The 23743-nt window shown below is 41.7% G+C and overlaps 1 protein-coding gene across 4 annotated transcripts in view; it reads right to left on the bottom strand.

Moving 5' to 3' along the window:
* cnnm2b (cyclin and CBS domain divalent metal cation transport mediator 2b) overlaps positions 1–23743 on the bottom strand; it is a 67822-nt gene extending 44079 nt beyond the window's left edge. For 2 of the 4 annotated variants that reach the window (XM_061829901.1, XM_061829904.1), the window contains exon 1: positions 22085–23719. In XM_061829901.1, coding sequence (XP_061685885.1) covers positions 22085–23573 — 1489 coding nt within the window. In that variant the 5' untranslated portion in view covers positions 23574–23719. Of the gene's footprint in view, positions 1–20072; positions 21819–22084 lie in introns of those variants that run through there. The other 2 variants (XM_061829905.1, XM_061829902.1) reach the window with 2 other exon arrangements.

Here is a 23743-nt window from a genome sequence, read left to right on the forward strand (position 1 = left end):
AGCAGTACAGAAAGTGGATGAACAAAAAAGAAATTCAATGACTGGTAGGTTAAACTAAATTGGGCTCCTTACTATTTAACTCCCCCTCGTACAACATTGTCCATGGTGGGCGTTCATTTGGAATAAAAAGATTTGCATGCATGGGCTGCAGCTGGCGCTTCATTTTCCTCACAATCACACCAATAAATTTGTTTTGTCTTCCTAAATCAATCAATCAATTTGCCTAACTATGGAAAAAAGAGAAGTAGCTTTGGGACAGCAGACGTTCAGCCTTTTAGGACTGACTTTGGAAACTGGATGGCCCATTGCTCTAGGGCAATTTCAACTTCCTTTGCTGTGAAGGAGTTCGCTTGAACAAGGCGTTACTCAAGCCCAATGCCACCTGACTTGGGGCGAAAAGTGGACGACACACTGAACCTATTGCAAGTGAATTATAGGGCAACTGACATTGGGGCATCGAGTGGGAATGAAGCTCAACTGCGTGACAATCAGTTGAAGGAATTTCTACTCTACAACCATTGTTGTTGTCCATGGGCAAAAAAAATTGGGGGTGTGGAATTTTATCACGGGTCTTCCCCAAATACAGTATGTGGAGTCTATCCATCCATTTTCTGAGCCATTTATCCTCAAAAGGGGTGCTGGAGTGCTGGAGCCCCAGCTGTCATCAGGCTGGAGGTGGGGTACACCCTGAACTGGTTAACAATCACACCTAGGGGCAATTTAGAGTGTTCAATATCGGCCATACATTTTAATGCTTTCTCCTTCTTCTTTTCCTTTCGGCTTGTCCCGTTTGGGGTCGCCACAGTGTGTCATCTTTTCCCTCTAAACCTATCTCGTTCATCTTCCTCTCCAACACCCACTGTCCTCATGTCCTCCCTCACAACATCCATCAACCTTTTCTTTGGGCTTCCTCTTGGTCTTTTGCCTGGCAGCTCCATCCTCAGCACTCTTCTACCAATATACTCACTCTCTCGCCTCTGGACATGTCCAAACCTATGTCTATGTCTGCTCTCTCTAACCTTGTCTCCAAAACATCCAACTTTGGCTGTCATCTAATGAGCTCATTTCTAATCCTATCCAACCTGCTCACTTCGAGCGAGAACCTCAACATCTTCATTTCGGATACCTCCAGTTCTTCTTCCTGTCGTCTCTTCAGTGCCACCGTTTGTAATCCGTACATCATGGCCGGCCTCACCACTGTTTTGTAAACTTTGCCCTTCTTCCTAGCGGGGACTCTTCTGTCACATAGAACACCAGACACCTTGCGCCGGCTGTTCCACCCCGCTTGGACCCTTTTCTTCACTTCCTTAGCACACTCTTCATTGCTCTGTATTGTTGACCCCAAGCATTTGAAATCCTCCACCTTTGCTATCGCTTCTCCCTGGAGCTTCACTCGTCCCCCTCTGCCTCACTCATTCATGCACTTACATATTACATATCCTATTTTACTTTGGATAATCTTCATTCCTCTTCTCCTTATACATTTTATTGCTTTACACTACTTTTTCTTTCTGGGTAGTCCCTAACAATCAGGCCGCAAACAAGTACCACGCCACAAGCCTTTTGGTGGCAAATTTTTCATTAAGAGACAGAAAAAAAATATATATATTTTTTTCTCCTTGAGACGGGTTTGGAATACTGTTGTCATTTCCAACAATTTATGAAAGAATCTGTTGAGTGAACATAATGAATGGAATCACTTAATGAACTGATTGAGTCCTTTCTCAGTCCGGGTGAGCTCACACGAGAGCAGGCGCCACGACTAAAGTCAGTGATTCCTGGACGGCCCTCACCGCAATTCACAAGCCAGCTGCCTCAATCGCCACCCAGAAAGAACCACATGCCTCGGCCGCTGAGCGTGGACAGGCCACCGACAAGGCGGCAGCCACTGTGGCCGGATGGTTGAGTCAGAAAACGGGGTGTCTTGGTGTCACTGTCCAGCAGCAGGCCACCGGGGTTTACATCACAACACGTGTCACATTGCCTATTGCAGTACGGCACACAGCCATACTATGCTACAAGTGTGTGGAAGTATTTGATCAAAAATGAGACAAGCAAAAGAGTGCAAAAGTAACAACAAAATGCTAAATTTTTTGGGAGCCCAGCAATCTTATTCCATTACACAGTGTAAGTATGTGGGTAAAATTTCAAATAACTGATTTATATGAGACCAGCAATCTTTTAACAGGGTTCATACTCAGTCTGACCCAAACAATTTAAGGGCTTTTTAGGGGCATTCTTAGAGGCTGACCCGAAAAATTTAGGGCTGACACGGAAAAAATTTAGGGCTGACACGAAAAATTTAGGGCCATCGTGGGAAATCAAGAGTAAGGAAAAAAGACTCACCCAATGGTGCCATCAACCGTTCTTGGTTCACCAAATGTTCCAGTATCTCAGTACCTGTGACAGTGATCACCTGTCGCCCCTTGTGGTAGTTCTCATTGATATGACCATTGTCAACGTCTTCACATAACAGTATACAGAAAAACAGATTCTAACTACAATTGCAACTATATACACAAATGTCTTATACTGATGTCTGTTTCAGCACCCCTACTCCAGCTCCTTGAGCCTACCCAGTGCCTCCTCTATTGTCTATAGTCCTTTGCTCTACCTCTGAGTGCATTGGGCTCGGTGATAAACCTCAGATTCCTCTTTTCTTCTGCCTCCTCACACAGCCTGTCAGCCTTCTCAATAAGCGTTGATATGTCAGTCTCTATTCTGGCTTTTTTGGCTTTGAGGCAGTAGAGATGAAAAGTGGGCAGCGATGCCAAATGGAGCCAGGTACGAAGTCTTCCTTTTCCCACAGTGGTAGTTTTTAGCAATGTCACTGTCTGCGAACATGACTGCAAACACTTTCGAATTATTTTCACAAGATTTGTAACTGTAATGGGTGCACTTTTAAAGTCCACACGATCTCTGCCTTTAACGAGTCCGTCTTCATGTATTGAACTGTGTTCATAAAGCCTGACTTCTGGCTGGTTGAAGTCGATGGCTGGACAACTGTAGGTGTGCATTAGGGATCGCAACCGGTTACAATTAACCAGTTATAACCGGTTATCGGTTTTTTTTTTAAACCGAAACCGTAATCGGACTTTCGAAATCGGTTAAAATTTCCAATCATTTCTTCTGGTTCCGGTACTCCACATTGCGCACATTTTTCAACATCATTTCCACTTATTTCAAGTTTCGCTGTTAGAGTAAAGTTGGACTCAAAAGAACATTCAGTTAAATCAAAGAAACATCAAACATGGTATCGAGGAAATGCTCGGTATACTTTCATGCCCTTTCTGAAAGTCCGAAAGAATGTCAACATTAAAACATTTTTACAAAAAAAATACCAAAAATTTAACTTACATGAATGCGTTGTTGAAAGCCACATTCAACAAGCTTGTTTGTCAATATTGTATACAAACTAGCCCATTACCGTGGAGTAAATTAACGATCGATGGTTTAGCGCCGGAGAAAAGGAGTCGGAGGCGGAGTGTCGGACACAGGAACAAAACTTGTTTTATTGGCAGACATCAAAACACTACTCGCATAACGGGGGGAACTCTGTGAACTCGTCCCTCCGGAAGAGCAACAACAAAAACAGTGCGTGCGGAACCCCACACCCCAACTCGAGGTCCCGCGGGTGAATTATGTAAACACCACTATAGTTCCGGATTTAAAACCGCTTAATTGTTTTTTTGCTACAGCTGTTTGGTTAAAAATGGTTATGAAAGTAAGCGGGTTTTTGCGATCCGTAGTGCGCATGCACTGCTAGTACCACTGCCTGAAGTTGATGCTTCACTATCTTGATATTTTAGAAACAAATTCATACCAACGGAAGATGAGAGAGTCTTCGCCAAATCAGTGTGTTTCCTGTTTTTACGGTGCGACTCCAGCACTTTGACGCCCATCTTTTCAAGCTGATAACGCTGCTTGTACAGATGGCAGTAAAACATGTGCCGATCTTTTGGATCTTGACGAACCCAGCTCCCAAACTGCCTACTTTCAACCCAAGCTTCTTGAAAAATGCACTTCCCCGTGATACAAGTTGGATCGATGAAAGAAATACGCTACGTCGTAACGAAGACGAAGTGAAATGCCTACTCACGGAAACAAACAATGCAATATCGACAAGATGGCGACTAGTTGTCAACACTGTGACTTCCGTTGACAATTTCCGGCTGATTTGGACGCCAGACGGATCGCCATTTTTTTTTAAAATAAAAGATTAATTTATTTTTTAGGGAGAATTTTGGTGGGATTTGATTTGATTTTTTTAATTTAAGGCCTTTTTAGGGGCTTGACCAGTTTTCGCGGATTTTAAGGACTTTTAGAAGCCCCTAAATGCACCTTCGAAAATTTAGGGGTTTTTAGGGACTTTTAGGGCCGCATGCGAACCCTGTTTAAAGAGGATTCCACTGATATCATTTTCCTTTGATAAATATTAAGAAAGTTGTGAAAAAAGAGCACATATGAGAAGAATTTGTAGTTGATGAAATCCATGAAATTAGCAACAGAAAACATGAGCCATCGAGATGGTTGGATATCATCATAAGAGATCAACCCGGTTGTGGGTCCAAAGCGTCCATCCATCCATTTTCTTAGTTGCTTGTCCTCACGAGGATCGCGGAGTGCTGGAGCCTATCCCAGCTGTCAATGGACAGGAGCCAAGGTACACCTTGAACTGGTTGCCAGCCAATCGCTGGCATACAAAGGCAAACAAGTCGCACTCACAATCACACCTAGGGGCAATTTACAGTGTCCAATTAATGTTGCATGTTTTTGAGATGTGGGAGAAAACCAGAGTGCTCAGAGGAAACCTACACAGACATGGGGAGAACATGCAAACTCCACACAGGTGTGTCCAGGATTACCTCAGAACTGTGAGACCAAAGCTTTCCTGCTGACCCACTGTTACTCCGGTCCAAAACATGTCAATAGTAAATGGGCTTTTGCTTATGTAATTGCTTTTGCACCTTTAATACCGCCTCGTCATTCACGTACCGATGGGATTGGGAGAGCCATGGCGCCAGCATGGGTCCGTACAAGTCAACAAATTTACATCACATTTGGCAGAAACATCAAGGATATCAAAGATTATCATATGGATTGAAAAGGTGATCTTATTCAACTTTGATGTTTTTGAGTGGTGTTTGTCAACAGTACATTTTGGAACTTTCATTTGCGATTTGGGACACCTGTACTAAAGATGGAAACGGCTCAGTTTGATTGTTTCAGTTTGGTCTGGACGTGTTCTGCTCAGGTCCTAACAAGAGCAACTTTCCCCTCTTTTGACAATCGGGTGACAGTGCCACGCACAGCATAGTAGCAAGTAAACCAAGATGGCGGTGCTGACAAATTATCACACCCTTCAGTGATCCAGTAGCCAATCAGCCCTAACACACATGACCAGCACAACATCAGCACCTGATGTCACTGACTAGGGCACGCCCCTCACGGGCACACATCCAACACACCAATACTATAGTACATTCAGTAGCTATAAAGCATGAAAGTTTATTTCTCTACAGTCACTTTTATTATAATATACAGGGAAGAAAACAAGTATTTGAACACCCTGCTATATTGCAAGTTCTCCCACTTGGAAATCATGGAGGGGTCTGAAATTTTCATCGTAGATGCATCTCCAGTGTGAGAGAGATAATCTAAAAAGAAAAATCCAGAAGTCACAATGTATGATTTTTTTTTTTTTAACAGTGATACAGCTGCAAATAAGTATTTGAACACCTGTCTATCAGCTAGAATTCTGACCCTCAAAGACCTGTTAGTCTGCCTTTAAAAGTCCACCTCCATTCCATGTATTATCCTGAATCAGATGCACCTGTGTGAGGTCGTTAGCTACATAAAGACACCTGTCCACCCCATACGATCACTAAGACTCAAACTTGTAACATGGCCAAGACCAAAGAGCTGTCCAAAGACACCAGAGACAAAATTGTACAACTCCACACGGCTGGAAAGGGCTACGGAGAAATTGACAAGCAGCTTGGTGAAAAAAGGTCCACTGTTGGAGCAATCATTACAAAATGGAAGAAGCTAAACATGACGGTCAATCTCAATCGGAGTGGAGCCGAATGCAAAATATCGCTTCATGGGGTCTCAATGATCCTTAGAAAGGTGAGGAATCAGCCCAGGACTACACGACGGGACTTGGTCAATGACCTAAAAAAAAGCTGGTACCACTGTTTCCAAGGTGACTGTTGGTAATAACCAAAGCAAATTTATTTGTATAGCGCATTTCATACACGAGGTAACTCAATGTGCTTTACATGATTAAAGGCATTTGAAAACAAAGAGATAAAACATTTAAAACGGGATGTAAACAAAAATGACAAACACAATATTAAAAAAAAGACAGTTAAAACCGCATACAGAGCAAGTAATATGATCAAAAAGTGGATATATTCTAAAAAGCATGATAAAAAAAAAGTTTTCAACCTTTTGATTTAAAAACATTCACACTTGGGGCTGACGTTACCTCTGTTGGCAACTTATTCCATTTGTGTGCAGCATAATAGCTAAATACTGCTTCACCATGTTTGCTTTTGTACTCTGCGCTCCACTATTTGACCTAAGTCAGTCGATCTCAGAGCTTGACTGGGTTTGTATTCCGTAAGCATTTCTTTCATGTATTCAGGACCTAAATCGTTTAGTGATTTATAGACCAATAGCAGAACTTTAAAATCTATTCTAAAGCTGACTGGAAGCCAGTGCAAGGAGTTTAGATTTGGGGTTATATGCTCTGACCGCTTTGTTTTGGTCAGAACACGAGCTGCAGCATTCTGAATGAGCTGCAGCTGTTTAATACTCTTTTTGGGGAATCCAGTCAGAAGACCATTACAGTAGTCAAATCTACTTGAGATAAAAGCATGGATAATCTTTTACTGATCTGCTTGACACATACAAGACTTCACTCTAGATATGTTTTTCAGGTGGTAGAAGGCAGTTTTTGTGTTTGATTTGACATGATCGTTGAAAGTCAGGTTGGAATCAATCAGAACAACCAAGGTTTCGGACTTCGTCTTTGGTTTGTAAAGATAGAGAGTCCAGCTGTTTACTAACAGCAATTTTCTCAGTTTTGTTGTGATTTAGTTGAAGAAGATTTTGGCTCATCTAGTTATTTATCTGATTTAGACAGTGGCACAATACCTCAACTGAACTGTAGTCATCTGGAAGCACTGCTAAATATAACTGTGTCATCTGCATAGCTATGGCAGTCAAAATTAAAGTTTTGAAGAATTTGACCCAAGGGTAGCATATACAGGCTGAACAGGAGAGGTCCAAGAACTGACCCTTGAGGGACCCAATCGGTCATTGACATTCGCTGAGACCGAGCACCTCCAATGACCACAAAGAAGCTCCTTTCCACTAGGTAGGACCTGAACCATTTAAGGACCGTTCCATTTAGTCCTACCCACATTTCCAACCTGTTTAGCAGTATATTGTGATCAACCCTATCAAAAGCCGCGCTGAGATCCAACAAGACCAAAATCGACACCTTTCCTGAGTCAGTATTCAACCTTATATCATTTAGCACTTTGATAAGAGCAGATTCTGTACTGTGATGAGTTCGGAAACATGATTGAAATTTGTCAAAAAGTCCATTTAAATCCAAGAAATTGCTGAGTTGATTAAAAATAACTGTCTCAAGAACCTTGGCTATGAACGGGAGATTTGAGATGGGTTTATTGCTTGCTAACATGGAATCGTCCAGTGCTCTGTTTTTTAGAATAGGCTCAACAGCAGCTAATTTGAGAGCTTTGGGAAACTCGCCATACTGAAGTGAGCAATTGATTATTTTCTGCAAATCAGGTAGCACTGACTTCACAATAGTTTTGAAAAAGTCAGGTGGTATTGAGTCGAGACAGTTCATTGATGGCTTCAACTGCTGAACAGTATTCTCTACAGTTTTTTGGTCAACTGTATCAAATTCTGACAAGTTAATAGAGTTTTCTCTGGGTGGCTTCATATGTGAGATCATTCTTTTTTTTTTTTTGCTGATTTGTGCTGACATTTGACCTGATGGATTGTATTTTTTCACTAAAATAACAGACAAACTCATTGCATTTGTCAGCTGTTACAATTTCTGGATCGATCTGAGTCTGGTGGGGGAGGCGGTTGTTAGCCTGTCAACCACAGCAAATAGAGTATGAGTATTGTTGAGGTTCTTACTGATGATTTCAGAAAACTGTTGCTGTCTAGCTGTAACTAACTCTTGGCTACAATTACAAAGACTGTCTGTAGAGGTCATAGTCAATTTGGAGTTCAGTTTTTCTCCACCTGCGTTCCGGTTTCCTACACTCCGATTTAAATCTCTTGACCATCATTGTGCTCCTCCACGGTGTTCTAGGTGGCCTTAGGATGGTCTTAGTTTTAACAGGAGCAACAGTATTCATTGCATTTGTGATTTTCGAGGTGAAATTGTTCAAAAGTTCATCAACTGTCTCAGCATTCACAGTCTGTGGCACAGCCACAGTCTCCATAAACTTAGTGCCAGTACTCTCATTTATTTACCATTTCCCAATAGAGATAGAGGTTGTCTGAACTTTTGGAAAAATCTGTAATTCAAAAAATACACAAAGTTGGTCAGAAATAGCGATATCCTTAATGTCAGTCGATAGAATTTCAAAATCCTTAGAGATGACCAGGTCTAAGATGTGACCTTGAGTGTGAGTTGGACTCTTAATATGTTGAGAGAGGTCAAATGTGTCTAGTATTGTAGAAAGTTCTTTGGATATTTTATTCATGTTATTGTGAACATGAATGTTAAAGTCCCCTGTTATGACAAAATAGTTGTACTCAGTAGAAATAACTGACAGCAATTCTGAAAAATCCTCCATAAATTTTCCATTGTATCTTGGAGGTCTATAAATGATTAAAATGATAACCTTTGGGTCACCCTTAACTAAAAAACATAGATATTCAAAAGAGCTAAAATCACCCAGTATAATTTATTTACATTGAAATAATGATTTCAAAATAACAACAATACCAACACATTTTTTCCTTGTTCAACTCTTGTTCATAAAATTAAATTCTGCTTGTGTTGCTTCATTTATATTTATTTATAATACACTAAGACGTCATGGTTTGAAATCATGCATGGCACGGAAGGTTCCCCAGCTGAAAGCAGCACATGTCAAGGCCTGTCTTAAGTTTTCCAATGACCATTTGGATGATACAAAGGAGTTATGGGAAAATGTTTTGTGGTCTTAGTGGAATTATGACCCAAAATGGAACTTTTGGGTCATAATTCCACTAAGACGCAGGCGAATGATAAGTTCCATCCAAAGAACACCATCCCTACTGTGAAGCATGGGGGTGGTAGTAGCATCATGCTTTGGGGGTGTTTTTCTGCACATGGGACAGGACAACTGCACTATATTAAGGAGAGGAGCACCGCAGCCATGTATTGTGAGATTTTGGGGAACAACCTCTTTCCCTCAGTCAGAGCATTGACAATGGGTCGTGGCTGAGTCTTTCAACATGATAATGACCCGATGTACACAGCCAGGAAAACCAAGGAGTGGCTCCATAAGAAGCATATCAAGGTTCTGGCGTGGCCTAGCCAGTCTCCAGACCTAAACCCAATAGAAAATCTTTGGAGGGAGCTAAAACGCTGTGTTTTTCAGCGACAGCCCAGAAGCATGACTGATCTGGAGAAGATGTGTGTGGAGGAGTGGGCCAAAATCCCTCTTGCAGTGTGTGAAAACAACTACAGGAAACGTTTGACCTCTGTAATTGCAAACAAAGGAGACTGTACCAAATATTAACATTGGTTTTCTCAGGTGTTCAAATACTTATTTGCAGCTGTATTACACAAATAAATTGTTCAAAAATCATACATTGTGATTTCTGGATTTTTCTTTTTAGATTATCGCTCTCACAGTGGACATGCACCTATGATGAAAATTTTAGACCCCTCCATGATTTCTAAGTGGGAGAACTTGCAACATAGCAGGGAGTTCAAATACTTATTTTCTTCACTGTATTTCTCTACAAAAGTGTTGTTTTATTTCTTGAGAATGACCTAAAAATGTTTTTTTTTTTTGTGGATTTTAACGTATTTATGGCAATTCAGTCTTTTTAATGGGGACAATGTATTTGATACATGAGTAACTGAGCTACAAGTATGGTCAAAGAACAAATTAAACACAGAAGTCAAGGTACTTTATTCTGTTGCAAAAATAAATCATTGCAACTCTGTCACTGAAGATTTCAAATAAATGGACACTACTTGTGTCTTTCGGGCTTGCAAAGATCCCTCGTCTAAGGCTTTCTCTGCCAGTGGAGAGTCGGACAGTGTGCCCGGTGTTATCAATGAAGCCAGACTCTTGGCTCTCTAAAAAGTCCGGCTTGGAACTCATCCATGGCAAGGCATTAGGCCTGGAGGTTTGTGTCGTTTGTAATTTATAACACTGGGGGAAATAGGCAAGAGGACAATATGGAGAGAAGAGGGAGAGGGGGAATGTGGAAGAAGGGGGATGGGACTTGCTGAACTAGCAAGCGAATGTGCTTCTCTGAGCGTGCTGCGCAGACTGCAGGGTTTTTAGGCCTTTTTCGAGGCTTACACTGAACAGGCCTTATTTTCTAGGTAGTTAGACACAAACTCTGTTAACGTATTGCATCAAAATTCATGTGTTCGAATGCAGAGACTGACGAGGCAAAAAAAAGTGCTGCTTTCAAAAAGAAAAATAATACTAAGCAAAATACAGTGCAGTGTAAAAGTCACGATAGGCCACTACTTGCTGACCTTTTTCACAGCAGTCATTTTGACAAAGTAAATAACAGCACAGAAAACAAGCAATAATGCATATACTGCATGTTAATGGATGTTCACTTTAAATCCATCCATTTACATCACTGCTTGTCCCCATGAGGTCACAAATGAATAGATGACATTGGGCAAGATGTGGTGTACTCTACAACAAATATTTTGTGTATGTGAGAGAAAGCCTGCCTGAATAGGTGGAGAAAAGTGACACAAGCACAGGAAGAATATACAAGGTCCAAACAGGAAAGCCTGGAGTGAGATTTTTATTGTGAACCTCAGGCAGCCATGCTAACCAATCAACTACTTGGTGTTCCCAAACTTTTAATTTGCAACTAGTTTCTCATCCTGCTTCACCCCAACATTTGTAATTTGGCTCACTTTGGCTCACTTCTAACTAACAACAGACTCCTCGACAGTATGACAGCATGTAGCGTACTCCGCCAACTGCCAACCAGGAAAGATCGTGAGGAGAACCACTTCCCAGTAAGTGTCTACCAATGGTGCTTCATTTCATTCAACAGACTCTTTAGCTGTTTAAACTATCATTGTATAACATCATTTCATGTTGTCATGTCATGCTTGGCAACCACTGTAACCTGGTCATTCTGAAAAAAAGATCCCTCTATCTGAGATCCCTTCCCTTTCAACCTCAAATGGGTTTTCTCTTTCTGAGATTTTCATGCCTTGATGAGGGGTGCACACCATTGTTGTGAACTGTAGGCTTGTGAAAGCTCCAGTGTCTTTTTTTTCCGTTTTGTATCCTGAATTTTCATTCATAACTAGAAACAATATTTTTCGGAGGAGGAGTTTCGTAACTTGAATTTTCTGAGCCGCTTATCATCACAAGGGTCGCGGGAGTGCTGGCGCTTAACCCAGCTGTCAACGGGCAGGGGGCAGGGTACACCCTGAACTGGTTGCCAGGCATTTGCAGGGCACATGGTGACAGACAACTGTCGCACTCACAATCATACCTAGGGGCAATTTAGAGTATCCAATTAATGCATGTTTTTGGGTGTGTGGGAGGAAACCAGAGTGGCCAGAAAAAACCCACGCAGACACGTAGAGAACATGCAAACTCCACACAGGCGGCGCTGTGAGGCCAATGCTTTACAGATGCACCACTGTTCAGCCTGTTAATAAAAATAGCCAAACTCTCTATTGCGCTTGTGGTTTTGTGAACATAGGATGAGTTGCCGGGAAAGGGGTGATGCATGTTAATGCCAGATCATACTGGCTTTGGGAATGCTTTGCGCCTTTATTCACACTCCTCCTGTTGTACTAATCAGGTCTTAAAAAGCCCATTCCATTTTGAACCAGAATCTCAAGAATGTAGGCTAATTCAAAAGCCACCCTTTTACCACAACAAACTTGGCCAATGAACCCAAAAAGGTCAAACAACCCACCAAAAATCACCCGATGTCAAAGATAATTTTTTGTGTTGTTGTTGAAAAATCAGCTGACGACCATTCTGTGTTTTTCCCAGCCAAAGCTTTAGTCTGTGTTTATTTCTTGAGTTGTGCTGGCAATTGTCAAAGGCCGGAAATTAATGCGAGAAAAAGAACAATTCCTAGATAAACATGCTTTTGGATTGGTGACAGCTAGTAAACACGTATATTACAGGCAATATAGGTATGCACACATCTGCACCAGCAAGCACGTTTAAAATGCTCTAATTTGAAACTGAGTTCTGACTTGACGTCCCCTGAACTCAGAAACTCGGTTGATTCAGGTCCAGGACAGCTGATATGAGATAGTGCAATCAAGTCTAAGTACCACCCTGTAGTGATGCTTGAACTAAGTTCATGGAAGGCCACAAGCAAAACACATCCTCAATGGCAGCCCGAGATGTACATTCACCATGGAAACCCAATCTTGAGATTGTATATCAGTGCAATGTCAGGAAAAAAACGAGTCCAGGATCTGATTCTCAAAATTAAAAATCTCAGATTGTAGCACTTTTATACAAGCAGTCCATTGCATGCTTTGCTCCAGCACTTCTATGCAGCAGAACCTGGAGAGCATCCAAAGTCCACGCATCACAACAGCATGTTGTGTTAAGGTTCTAACATAGTACCAAGAAGTCAGAGTGAATATTGCTGCTCAAAAGTTGTTAAATGAGACTCCCGTTGACATTCACTGTAAAACCAAACATACAACAAAACTATGACACCTAGTGAATGTTCAAATACATCAGGGACTCTGTTTCTTCGTTTTTGTTTCCAAAAACATTGGTTGTTCAAACCTAACACACAATGAATGACAAACACGTGTGACATGCTACCAAGATCTAGCATGAAACTTGTGGCACTCACCTGTTACAAAACAAAGAATATTGGTACACAAATCGGTGTATAAACACATATTCATGCAAATAACATTAACCTAATCTAAGGCACGTATTCTTCATACTCTAAAAAAATGAGTTACATAAGCACTATTTGTTCCTGACAGCTTCTACTTTCTTTATTACTACAAAAGTGTGTATTTCACTGTATGCATCACACTGCCTTGCAGAGGTCAAGGCGTGCACAGCGCAATTACATTATAGAATAATTGGACATCCCTCATTCATACTACTGGAATTGATATTTGCTCATAGAGTATAGTATTTTGAGATTTAACACATTTTAATGGAATTTTATGTACATATGTCATCAGATCAAAATGTAACAGTAAATGAATATACAGTACAAAAACAAAAACAAAAAAAATGCAGTTGGGATGTGGATGATGTGTCCCATCCACATCATATTTAGAATTCTAAATGAAATCCAATTAGACTGCCAGATGGGAACAAACTTTTTGTGCTCAAGCAAAGCAAAGCAAAGCAAAGCAAAGCAAAACAAATGTATTTGTATAACGCTTTTCATACACGAGGTAACCCAATGTGCTTTACAAGGTTAAAATCATTTAAATACAAAGAAATCAAACATTTGAAAAAATAAAAACATGAAACTAAAAGTACAATTAAAAAAGAGTACTGTGCAAGAAATACTTAAAAATGGAAATACTCTAAAATGTATGAGGGGGGAAAAAAAGAGTTTTTAACCTGGATTTAAAAACGTTCACACTTGGGACTGACATCACTTCACTTAGCAACTTATTCTATTTGTGTGCAGCATAACAGCTAAATGCTGCTGCACCAATGTTTGCTTTGGACTCTGTGCTTCCCTATTTGACCTGAGTCAGTCGATATCAGACCTCTACTGGGTTTATATTCCGTAAGCATTTTTTTCATGTCCAGTATTCAGGACCTAAACCATCCATCCATCTATCCATCCTTTTAGCCGCTTATCCTCCCAAGGGTCATGGGAGTGCTGGAGCCTATCCTAGCAGTCAATGGGCAGGAGCCAGGCTACACCTTGAACTGGTGGCCAGCCAATTGCAGAGCACATGGAGACAGTCACACTCACAATCACAACCTGTAGACAATTTAGAGTGTCTAATTAATCCATTATCCTTTATCTTAACCGCTTATCCTCACAAGGGTTGCGGGGAGTGATCGAGCCGATCCCAGCTGTCAACGGGAAGGAGGTGGGGTACACCCTGAACTGGTTGCCAACCAATAGCAGGGCACATCGAGACAAACAGCCACATTCACAATCACACCTAGGGCCAATTTAGAGTGTTCAATTAATGTTGCATGTTTCTGGGATGTGGGAGGAAACCCGCGCAGAGACGGGGAGAACATGCACACTCTACACAGGCAAGGCCAGGATTGAACTCGGGTCCTCAGAACTGTGCAGCCAATGCTTTACAGCTGCGCCACCATGCCGTCATGGTTTAATAAAACATCAAATCAGTTTGTATAAATTATTTCTACATCAATCACTTGCACTTCTGTGGAGCTATTTTTCTCACACCGCTACCGTCAGCAGCTCTTTAAAAGTGCTGCTAACTTTTGTCATCGGTGCACAAATGATTGCACAAAATTGGCATAGACGTCAGTGTAAATCCACCGTGTTGACTCAGAGTGGAAAGCAATAGTTTTCTATCAGAAATTAGTCAGGGAATAGATTTAGTTGTGCCTTAATATCAATGGGATCGACAAGAAACAGTCAAGACGTGTTTGCTTGCCCTCAGGTGGGACTAGTCACATAGAAAGTCCCAATTGAGCATACCTAACACACTAGCGAGCAGGTTTGGTTGACAGAGTCTTTTATTACAGCAAGTGTGTCCCTATTTCATTGTCATAAATCACTGTAAAATATGCTTCTTTGGTGATATGAGCCATGCTTTGTCATCTTAATTCTCTTTATCGCTTACTCGCGCACAAACACTGTAAATACACCTGGTCAACAAATTGCTTCTTCATTCAATCATTTAAGTGAATAAAGCAAATTATGTTTATGTGAGTGTGAATGGTTGTTTGTTTATGGGTGCCCGTAACTTACTAGTGACCAGTTCAGGGTGTACCCGGGAGGGATTGCAAATGGTTACAATTAATCGGTTATAACCGGTTTTCGATTTTTTAAAACCGAAACCGTAATCGGACTTTCGAAATCGGTTAAAATTTCCAATAATTTCTTCCGGTTCCGGTATTCCACATTGCGCTATTTTTTCAATGTCATTTCCACTTTTTTCAAGAATGTTAACATTAAAACATTTTTACAAAAAAAGAACAAAAATTTAACTTACACGAGTGCGTTGTTGAAAGCCACATTCAACAAGCTTGTTTGTCAATATTGTATACAAACTACCCCATTACCGCAGAGTAAATTAACGATCGATGGTGTAGCGCTGGAGAAAAGGAGTCGGAGGCCCCCACTCGAGGTCTCGCGGGTGAATTATGTAAACACCACAATGATACCGATTTTAAAACCGGTTAATCGTTTTTTTGCTACAGGTGTTCGGTTAAAACCGATTATGAAAGTAAGCGTTTTTTTGCGATCCCTAGTACCCGCCCTTTCACCCAGAATCAGTTGGGATAGGCTCCTGCACGCTCAGGACTCTAGTGAGGATAGGCAGTTAGGAAAATGGATGGACGATAGAATGCAATTTAGTCATTGCAAAGATTGCGATTCAATTGATTGCTTCCAAAAATGGGGCACAGAGCAAGTATGGACAGAAGACAACATTGCCAGTCGCACAATCACGTCAAGTTCAACACAGGCAGACAATGCAAAGGTTTAGCATCAAAGAGGGGCAGCAAATCAGTTGTGTGGATAAAGTTTTGGTCAGTTATTATGCAGGACCCGTGTCCCTCCTATTGAAGTAACACAACGAACCTTTATCAACAAAGCCATGTACGATAAAACAGCAGCAATCAGTGCTTCAACAACAAGTGAACAACTACTAAACCAGGTGACACTGACCAAACTTTTTGGAAGTATTACTCCTTTGGACCATAACTGAAAATAGCATGGGGAAATCACGCCGGCTCGGTGGTGCATCTGGTAAGAGCATCCTGGCTCACAGTTCTGAGAACTGGGGTTCAAATCCCGACCCTGCCCTGTGTGGAGTTTGCATGTTCTCCCTGTGCCTGCGTGGATTTTCTCAGGGCACTCCAGTTTCCTGCCACATCCTAAAGACATACATTAATTGGAGACTTTAAATTGCTCCTCGGTGTGACTGTGAGTGTAACTATTGTCAGTCTCGAAAGTGCCCTACGACTAGGTGGCAACCAGTTCAGGGTGTACCCCGCCTCCTGCCAGAAGATAGCTGCGGTAGGCTCCAGCACCCCCGTGACCCTTTTGAGGATGAGCGGCTCAGATAATGGATGGATGGATGGATACACACATTATAATTAATACTGTGACCAAGCCTGGGTTTACACCTCTAATAAGCATAACAGATTTATGTCATACCTCATACCTTCCACCCAGAAGTTCAAACTAATATGCACTTAAAAGATATACAAAGGCTGTAATACAATTAGTGGAAGATCTCCTCAATCCTGGGAGGGACAGGAAGATGCTCAGGGGTACTAAACTTTGCTTTTCTGTTAATCACACACACTATGTGAAATCATGTAGAATTTACTTGAACAGTACACTATATTCATAAAATTAACATTTTAAATTGATAAATTAATTTGGCACAGTTTTTACGCTGGATGGCCTTCCTGACGCAACCCTTCTCAGGGAGTGGAGGCCCCAGTGGGATACGAACCCACAACCCCTGATTTACCAAAACAGTGCTCTAAACACTAAGCTACGGGGCCTCTGAATGATTAGCTGACTGTGCATAATTAAATCAAAAGTGGATTCCCCCTACTAATGCTATGCTTTCTTGAAAAATAAAGACACACTTTAAATTGATTTTGTCAAACTGAGGGACATTCAAATAGCTCCGCAGCTTTAAAATTACATATCAACTTCAGAATTTGAAGTGCAATCACGCATGACGTTATGAAAGACTTCACACCAGATGTCAACACATTGGGTGCATTCCGAAATGCATTTTGAGCACGCTATCCTACACTTCGGACCATCCATAAATTCAGCGCATTGGTGAAATATTCTGTTCGGTCATTCAGAGCACCACACTCTGGGAGTGATGGAGCGTACTCTGGCCGCCCTGCTGGGGAGACAGACCGACAGAGCGGTAGGCAGGTCGGGCATGGAAGTTGTTCTTGCGAGCTGCGGAAGGTTGTAGGCTGATGACTTCATCCACACAGTCATTTATAAAAGTCAAAGAAAGGGAGCACGCTTTGCCTCTTGGAACACTCTCAAAAGTAGAGTTAGGCCATTAGATACAATTTAAGAATGCGCCCATTGTCACATGTGGCTTTCGCTCAGTGAGGATCAAGGAATTTAACTGTGCTTCTGTTTTAATTTTTGGAGGGCTCATCATCATTTAAGTGTGTATACATGCATTTGAGCCTATGCTAAAAAGTATTAAGACAGACGTGAAGTTTACACATACACACACCTGCAAGCAAACATGCTTTTATAAAACACAATCCACCTGAAAATCTGTATTTGAGGTTTTATCAGATATCCTCACTGGACACTGAAAAGGGAGATCAATGTTGATTAACGACAGTGGAACTTCATCATGAATCATGTCAGCAATTAAAAAGAAGCCAAGAAACAAATATTTATTTTTGTTTGGGGATCAAATGCAGCAACATAAAAACAGGGTAAATACTGCATTTGCTATATACTGTATAGCTGCTGCAGTGACTGCTGTGATTGTCACAGAGAAAAATGAAATATTGAGTGGTTGGATATTAAGGTAGCGAAAATAAAAACTTGAAGTATGTCTGTTAGAGGTGGAGGCAATGACATAAATTCATTATTACATAGAACAAATAGCTATTTTACTGTAATAAGAGCACTTCTGGTGTTTTAATTTAATCAGTTATTGACTTGAAGGACCATTAAGAATTACAAAAGAAGTTACAATATTGTACTATACTGTTAACCAAGGCTTGAGGATGCGATGCCGTATGACACTGTAAAGATTCTCTTTCCTTTTCTCTTGTTTTTTTTTAGCCAACCAGCATCCTGGAACAGATTTTGGTCAACCTCAGGGGTTCTACTTGATTGACAGAAGAAGTTGTCTGTTCTTTGAAGTGGTATCCCTCATGAGGAAAGATTAAGTGGTCTTACCAATAATGATGTCATTCAATCCCAACACTTGCAGCATAAGCACCGCAGGGTACCAGGCAAGCACTCTGACTCATTTTCCAGTAAGATCCTCTCCATACAAACACCAAGACGGAAGAACACAATTTGAATCAAATCACAGTGCTGTTGTATTCCAACTTGATCAACAGGTGGAAATAAGCAGCAAAGAGTCTCTGAAGCCTGTTAGATCTGAACTAAGCATAGATTGGCCTATATTCCAGCAATCAGGGATCTGGATCAAGACATGCTGGGCCACATGTGGGCTTTTTCCCCGCAGGCCTTACTTCCAAACATTGCAACGATTGCAGCATGTTTCTGGGCCTATGAATCACTGCCTGAACAATAATCACTGAATACAAGTGGTCAGGTGTTATTCCCATCAGTAAGTAGTAGCCATTCACGATGATTGGGTGTCCCAACTATGACATGGCAAGGTTTTTTTTTTTTTTTTTTGCATTACATCCTGACTGATTGGCCTCAGAGGTTACCAGCTATATTATATTGTGTGTGTGTTTGTATATATATATATATATATATATATATATATAATTATTATTATAAATCATCATAGCTTCCATTTGATGTGATTCTGGGAGAGGAAATTCAAGCATGTTCCAGATTTAAAAAAAAAAAATTGTCCGATGTCAGGCAGGGAGGTGGAGAGGGTGAAAGTGTTTCCCACATTGGAGGTACAACGCTTCCTCCCACATTCAGGTTAGGCAGGAGTCCTGCCTTGCCCAAGGGCAAAGGATCCTAGTGCGTGGAGCTAAAAAGATTTGCATAACATTATCTAACCTCTTCAAACATCACTCATCACTTAAAGGTTGGTTGCTCCCATGCATGCCAGTGAGGGAATAACATCTACTGTACCTCCAGGAATATCATAAATGCTGAAAGTCATCAAGGGAGAAGCGGGGGGCTGATAAATTCCTGCTTCTTACTTTGCTACTTGATTTGGTCCCAAAGTGACCCTCTCATTAAATAGCAAACCTGTAGCTGAGTGACTAACCCCTGGATGCCAGTAATTGTGGCAGTTCCTGCGAGAAGGCGCAATTAGTGAAAGGGTCACAAATTTCCAGAAGGGTGTCAGTCTCAATTTATTAATTCAAAATGAATTACCTGAGTTGAGCTTTGACACACAGTTGGGACTGCGCTAGGAACGGTTTAGTTCTAAACTGCCCTTTTACATGATTTCATGTCCATTTAAATCTACACTAGATACACTAGTGTTGTATCTGATGCATCAATAAAACACAAAATTATTCAAAATTAACACAAATGTTTAAACACTACAGCAATTTGATAGCAAGAATGTGGTGATAAACATCTGTGGTTGGTCACCTATTTGAAAAAAAAAAATAACCTGACCACTTTAGTCATAACGTCACATCATAATTCGATTATTTGGATTATACTACGTCTTATTACTATTATGCTATATTATAATTCAATATTCGTTCAGTAAGTATGTTAGTTGTAGGAAAAGATTATTAAGATAAATGCTTATAAAACATATTAATTTAAATTGTTTTCACGCTTGTACATGTCTATGCATATTCAATTTTTATAAATACACAGCTCATTTGTACTACTACTGTAAGTTATAGCCAGGAACGTGGTATATTATGGTCCTACTCTAATGATAACATTTGTTTTTTGCTACCAACAATCTTTAATCACAATTATCAGTTTTTTAATCCGTATTTCCCACCCAGAAAGAATCAATATCAGTTGTGGAAAAAGTTGACTAGCGCCAATCCTAATTCCATAATAAATGTGTTATGATGTGAAACTGTAACTACTTAGAGATTTGTGAAAACCTCTAATACGGTCATAATTTATTATTGTACAAAGCATGACACATTAAGGCTTCCCCCAACTAATCCTCTCGAGACAGAGGTGACTTGGAAAGCTCAGACACAACATGATTTTTTTTTCTCCAACGTCATATTAATGGCTTTCACATTGCAGGTTTTTCACTTTTGTGACAGACATCAGATCACTGTGAAAGTCCACAAATAAATTCACACTGACCTACATGACAAGCCACTTTGAACTGAGAGTGTGCTGTGAAAAGAGCCAGATTGACGGGAAACTTTGACCCTGTAGCCCTCCCTACAACAGTTGCTTATGACCTCCGCAAGAAGCCGGAGGCAAAATCCCTCTGGTGCTGCTTCAGTCCCAATAATGTTCTGCTCCAGCTGCTACACAAAGTATCAAAACCAGCACTACAGTATATAATGTCATATTCTGAACTATACAGGTGTTGAGTGAAATACCCTCATAAGAACAGACATCAACTAACAAATACAACAAGGCCCATGTGAAATTCGGTCCCAGTCACTTTAAAAGTGTAACAATACCTACTCCTACTGTACATCAATAACATTAAAGGACAATAAGGCAGAACATGGGGATGCACTATTGACACAAGAATAAATGTGCCATATTTGTCATTTTCTGAAAATCAGCTACAAAAAAAACTAGGTATGTTTCATGCTTCCATCAGCAAATAAACAGTAATGACGAAAACAACCTCCTGCTGGTGTATTATGTAATGCTAATTTGGCAAGGAGAGCTACACCTAAGTTCTGGTAATGGAGCTCAATGATTGCTCTGTTTTCCACTCCAATTAATCCTCTTAAAGACAAGTGATTATTCTAAAACACAAAATGCATATGCATCTTAAGTGTTTTTAGGGATACTACAAGGAACCATAGCATCAAAATGATCTGTGTCTACGTAGCTAGGTAAGATTACCAAAATAGAAACAAAAAAACTGCAATTTTACTATTTAAAAAAATAACATTGTCAATTAAAAACTGAGCATCATGGTGATTGTAAATGTTTGTGGTCAAATATAAATGAAACTCTGCCAGCAATAACCTGGAGGCAAATACTGTGGATTGTGGTTGGGAGTGGGAATGATGTCCAAAAATTCAGGTAAAATGTGAGTGAGGTAAACATCTTTTTCAAACATCATGCGCATACAAGACAGGGAGGGGGGGGGGGCAGTTGAGGGTGTTAGAGGCTGTTATTCATTATCCACATGACTGCATTCCAGGGCTGGACAAAAGAAGTTATCACCACCATCACTCAGAGGCGAGTAAGAGAGGGGGGATTTAAGCAGGTTCACAAACAAGATGCCCCCACCTGATAACCTTAAGTCTTGCAGTTACACCATTCCAACATGTCCTAATGCATTCACAAATCGGAGGGGGAATGAGCAGGGGGCAGCGAAGGGGAAGAAAGGGAGGGCAAGAGGGGCATAGATAAAAATGTTTGAATGAGAATGAGATGAAAAGGATGGAGGGCAGGAGCTGAAACAAGGAGAAACTTTGTGAATTTAAACACTGAGTGGAAGTGATGGAGAAAGATACGGCGACCTCTCCTGCACAGGAAGTGAGCGCTAAGGCTGTGGCAAGTGCACCTCATTCATGATGAAGCTGCAGCAATGACTGAAAAAAAAAAAAGTGACCGCCTTTACCTCAGGAATTCTCTGTGTGCTTTTCCATCCCCGTACTGTTAGATTGACGCACACTTGACCTTTCACGATTGCTTCCAGCCTCATTCAAGAGGAAGCGAGGAGAAAGGCCAACGTGTGAAGGTCAAGAGGGGTTATGTTGGAATTGTAGTGTGCTTGTCTTTTGATATAAGTGCGGTGTGCAGGGATGATGCGAAGGGAACAAGACAAAGAGAGCTTTGCAATGTCAAAGAAACTCACCTTTTTTAAACTCTTCCAGCATAGCATCCAACTTGGTGTCGTTGAAGACAAAGTGCAACGGGTGGCTATAAAACTTTGTGATGGTTTTCAGTGGTGTGCAATCATCCGGGTCAACAAAGGCCAGGTCCTTGACGAACAGAAGGTCCACTATGTTGGACCTCTCACCCTCAAAGACCGGAATGCGTGTGTATCCACTCTTCATGATTTCGGACATGGTGTTGAAGTCAAGTGTGGCGTCCCCGGGTATCATGAAGCAATCTCGAAGAGGCGTCATCACAACTTCCACAGTCTTGGTCCTCAACTCCAGCGCACCCTGGATGATGTTGAGCTCCTCCTTGACCAGGTCATTGTAAGGATCCGTGACACGCAGCATCTCCAGAAGCTTCTCCCGGTTGTACACTGTTCCGATCTCCTGCCCCAGCAGGTAGTCGAGCAGCTTGCTCACTGGGTACGAAGCGGGGAATGTGAGCAGCATGAAGAACTTAGTCAGGAAAATGGTGTTGGCACCCACAGCCAGGCCATGTCTGGAGCAAATGGCCTGCGGCACGATTTCCCCAAAGATCACTATTCCAATGGTAGACATGACCACGGCAACCAAGCCTGAACCGGCGATATCATCCAGCAGAATGGTCAACGTTGTGTTCACCAACACATTACCGAGCAGCAGCGAGCAAAGTAAATAATTCCCTTGGCTTCTGACTGGTTCAATCTTTTTGGCGTAGTTTTTCTCCCTTTCAGTGCCACAATTCTGCACAATCTGGAGCTCCATGGGATCCAGAGCCATGAGCCCCAGGTTCAGGCCGCTGAACATGCCAGACAGACACAGCAGCATCGAGATGAAGATGACCTGGAGCCAGAATGGCAGCAAAAACTTTTTCTCCTCCACTACGATCACTCTGGTGTCCTCGCCGTCGTGGTAGATCCAGGTGTTCTCCGTCCATGGGTCGTGCATTCCAGCCGCGGCAGGTGCGGAGGTGGCGATGCAAAGGTAATAGGCTTTGCTCCGCTCAGTTTTTCGCAGAGGTTTCACCTCTATCTCAACTATTCCAGACGTCTTTCGGTTCACAACAATGTTCGGTAATATGATGATATCCGAAGTCCTAATGCCACAAGGATGCAAGCCGGACAAGTCCTCTTGGCTGTGGTTGTCCCCCGAGGAGCTGTCGAGGCTCACCCCCGCCCGGCTCCTCTCGTGCTCCGTGAAAGCAATTTTGGACCAGGTCTCGTTGTTGATGTTCTGCCCGTACACTCTCAATTTGATCCGAGAGCGCTCGCTCACCCGCAAGTAGCCCTTAGCCATGAAGGAAATGTCGTCCGTATCCTCCAGACGGAGGCCACTGATGACGGTCTCCTCGGAGCCTTCCTTGCCACTTGTCGGGGTGACAAAACAACCAGTGACAGTCAAGAATATTAACGTCAACGCGCGGACCCGAGTCCCTGACGCCATTTTTGCAGCGGCGGGTGCTGGGGATAACGGCTCTGCCATCATGACAACAGTTGGCAAGCTGCCCGCTGAATGAAAAGGACTTTTAAAAATCAGAACCAGTCGGAGTCCGCCTTCATCTCCGCCGAGGGTTGCCGTGAGTCGCGCATCGGGACCTCTTCTTTCCCACGACGTGTTCGACAGTGGTGCCTCGCCACTGGCTAACTCGTGCCTAC

Source organism: Syngnathoides biaculeatus, chromosome 9 (assembly GCF_019802595.1).
Source record: "Syngnathoides biaculeatus isolate LvHL_M chromosome 9, ASM1980259v1, whole genome shotgun sequence".
NCBI classification, from domain to species: domain Eukaryota; kingdom Metazoa; phylum Chordata; class Actinopteri; order Syngnathiformes; family Syngnathidae; genus Syngnathoides; species Syngnathoides biaculeatus.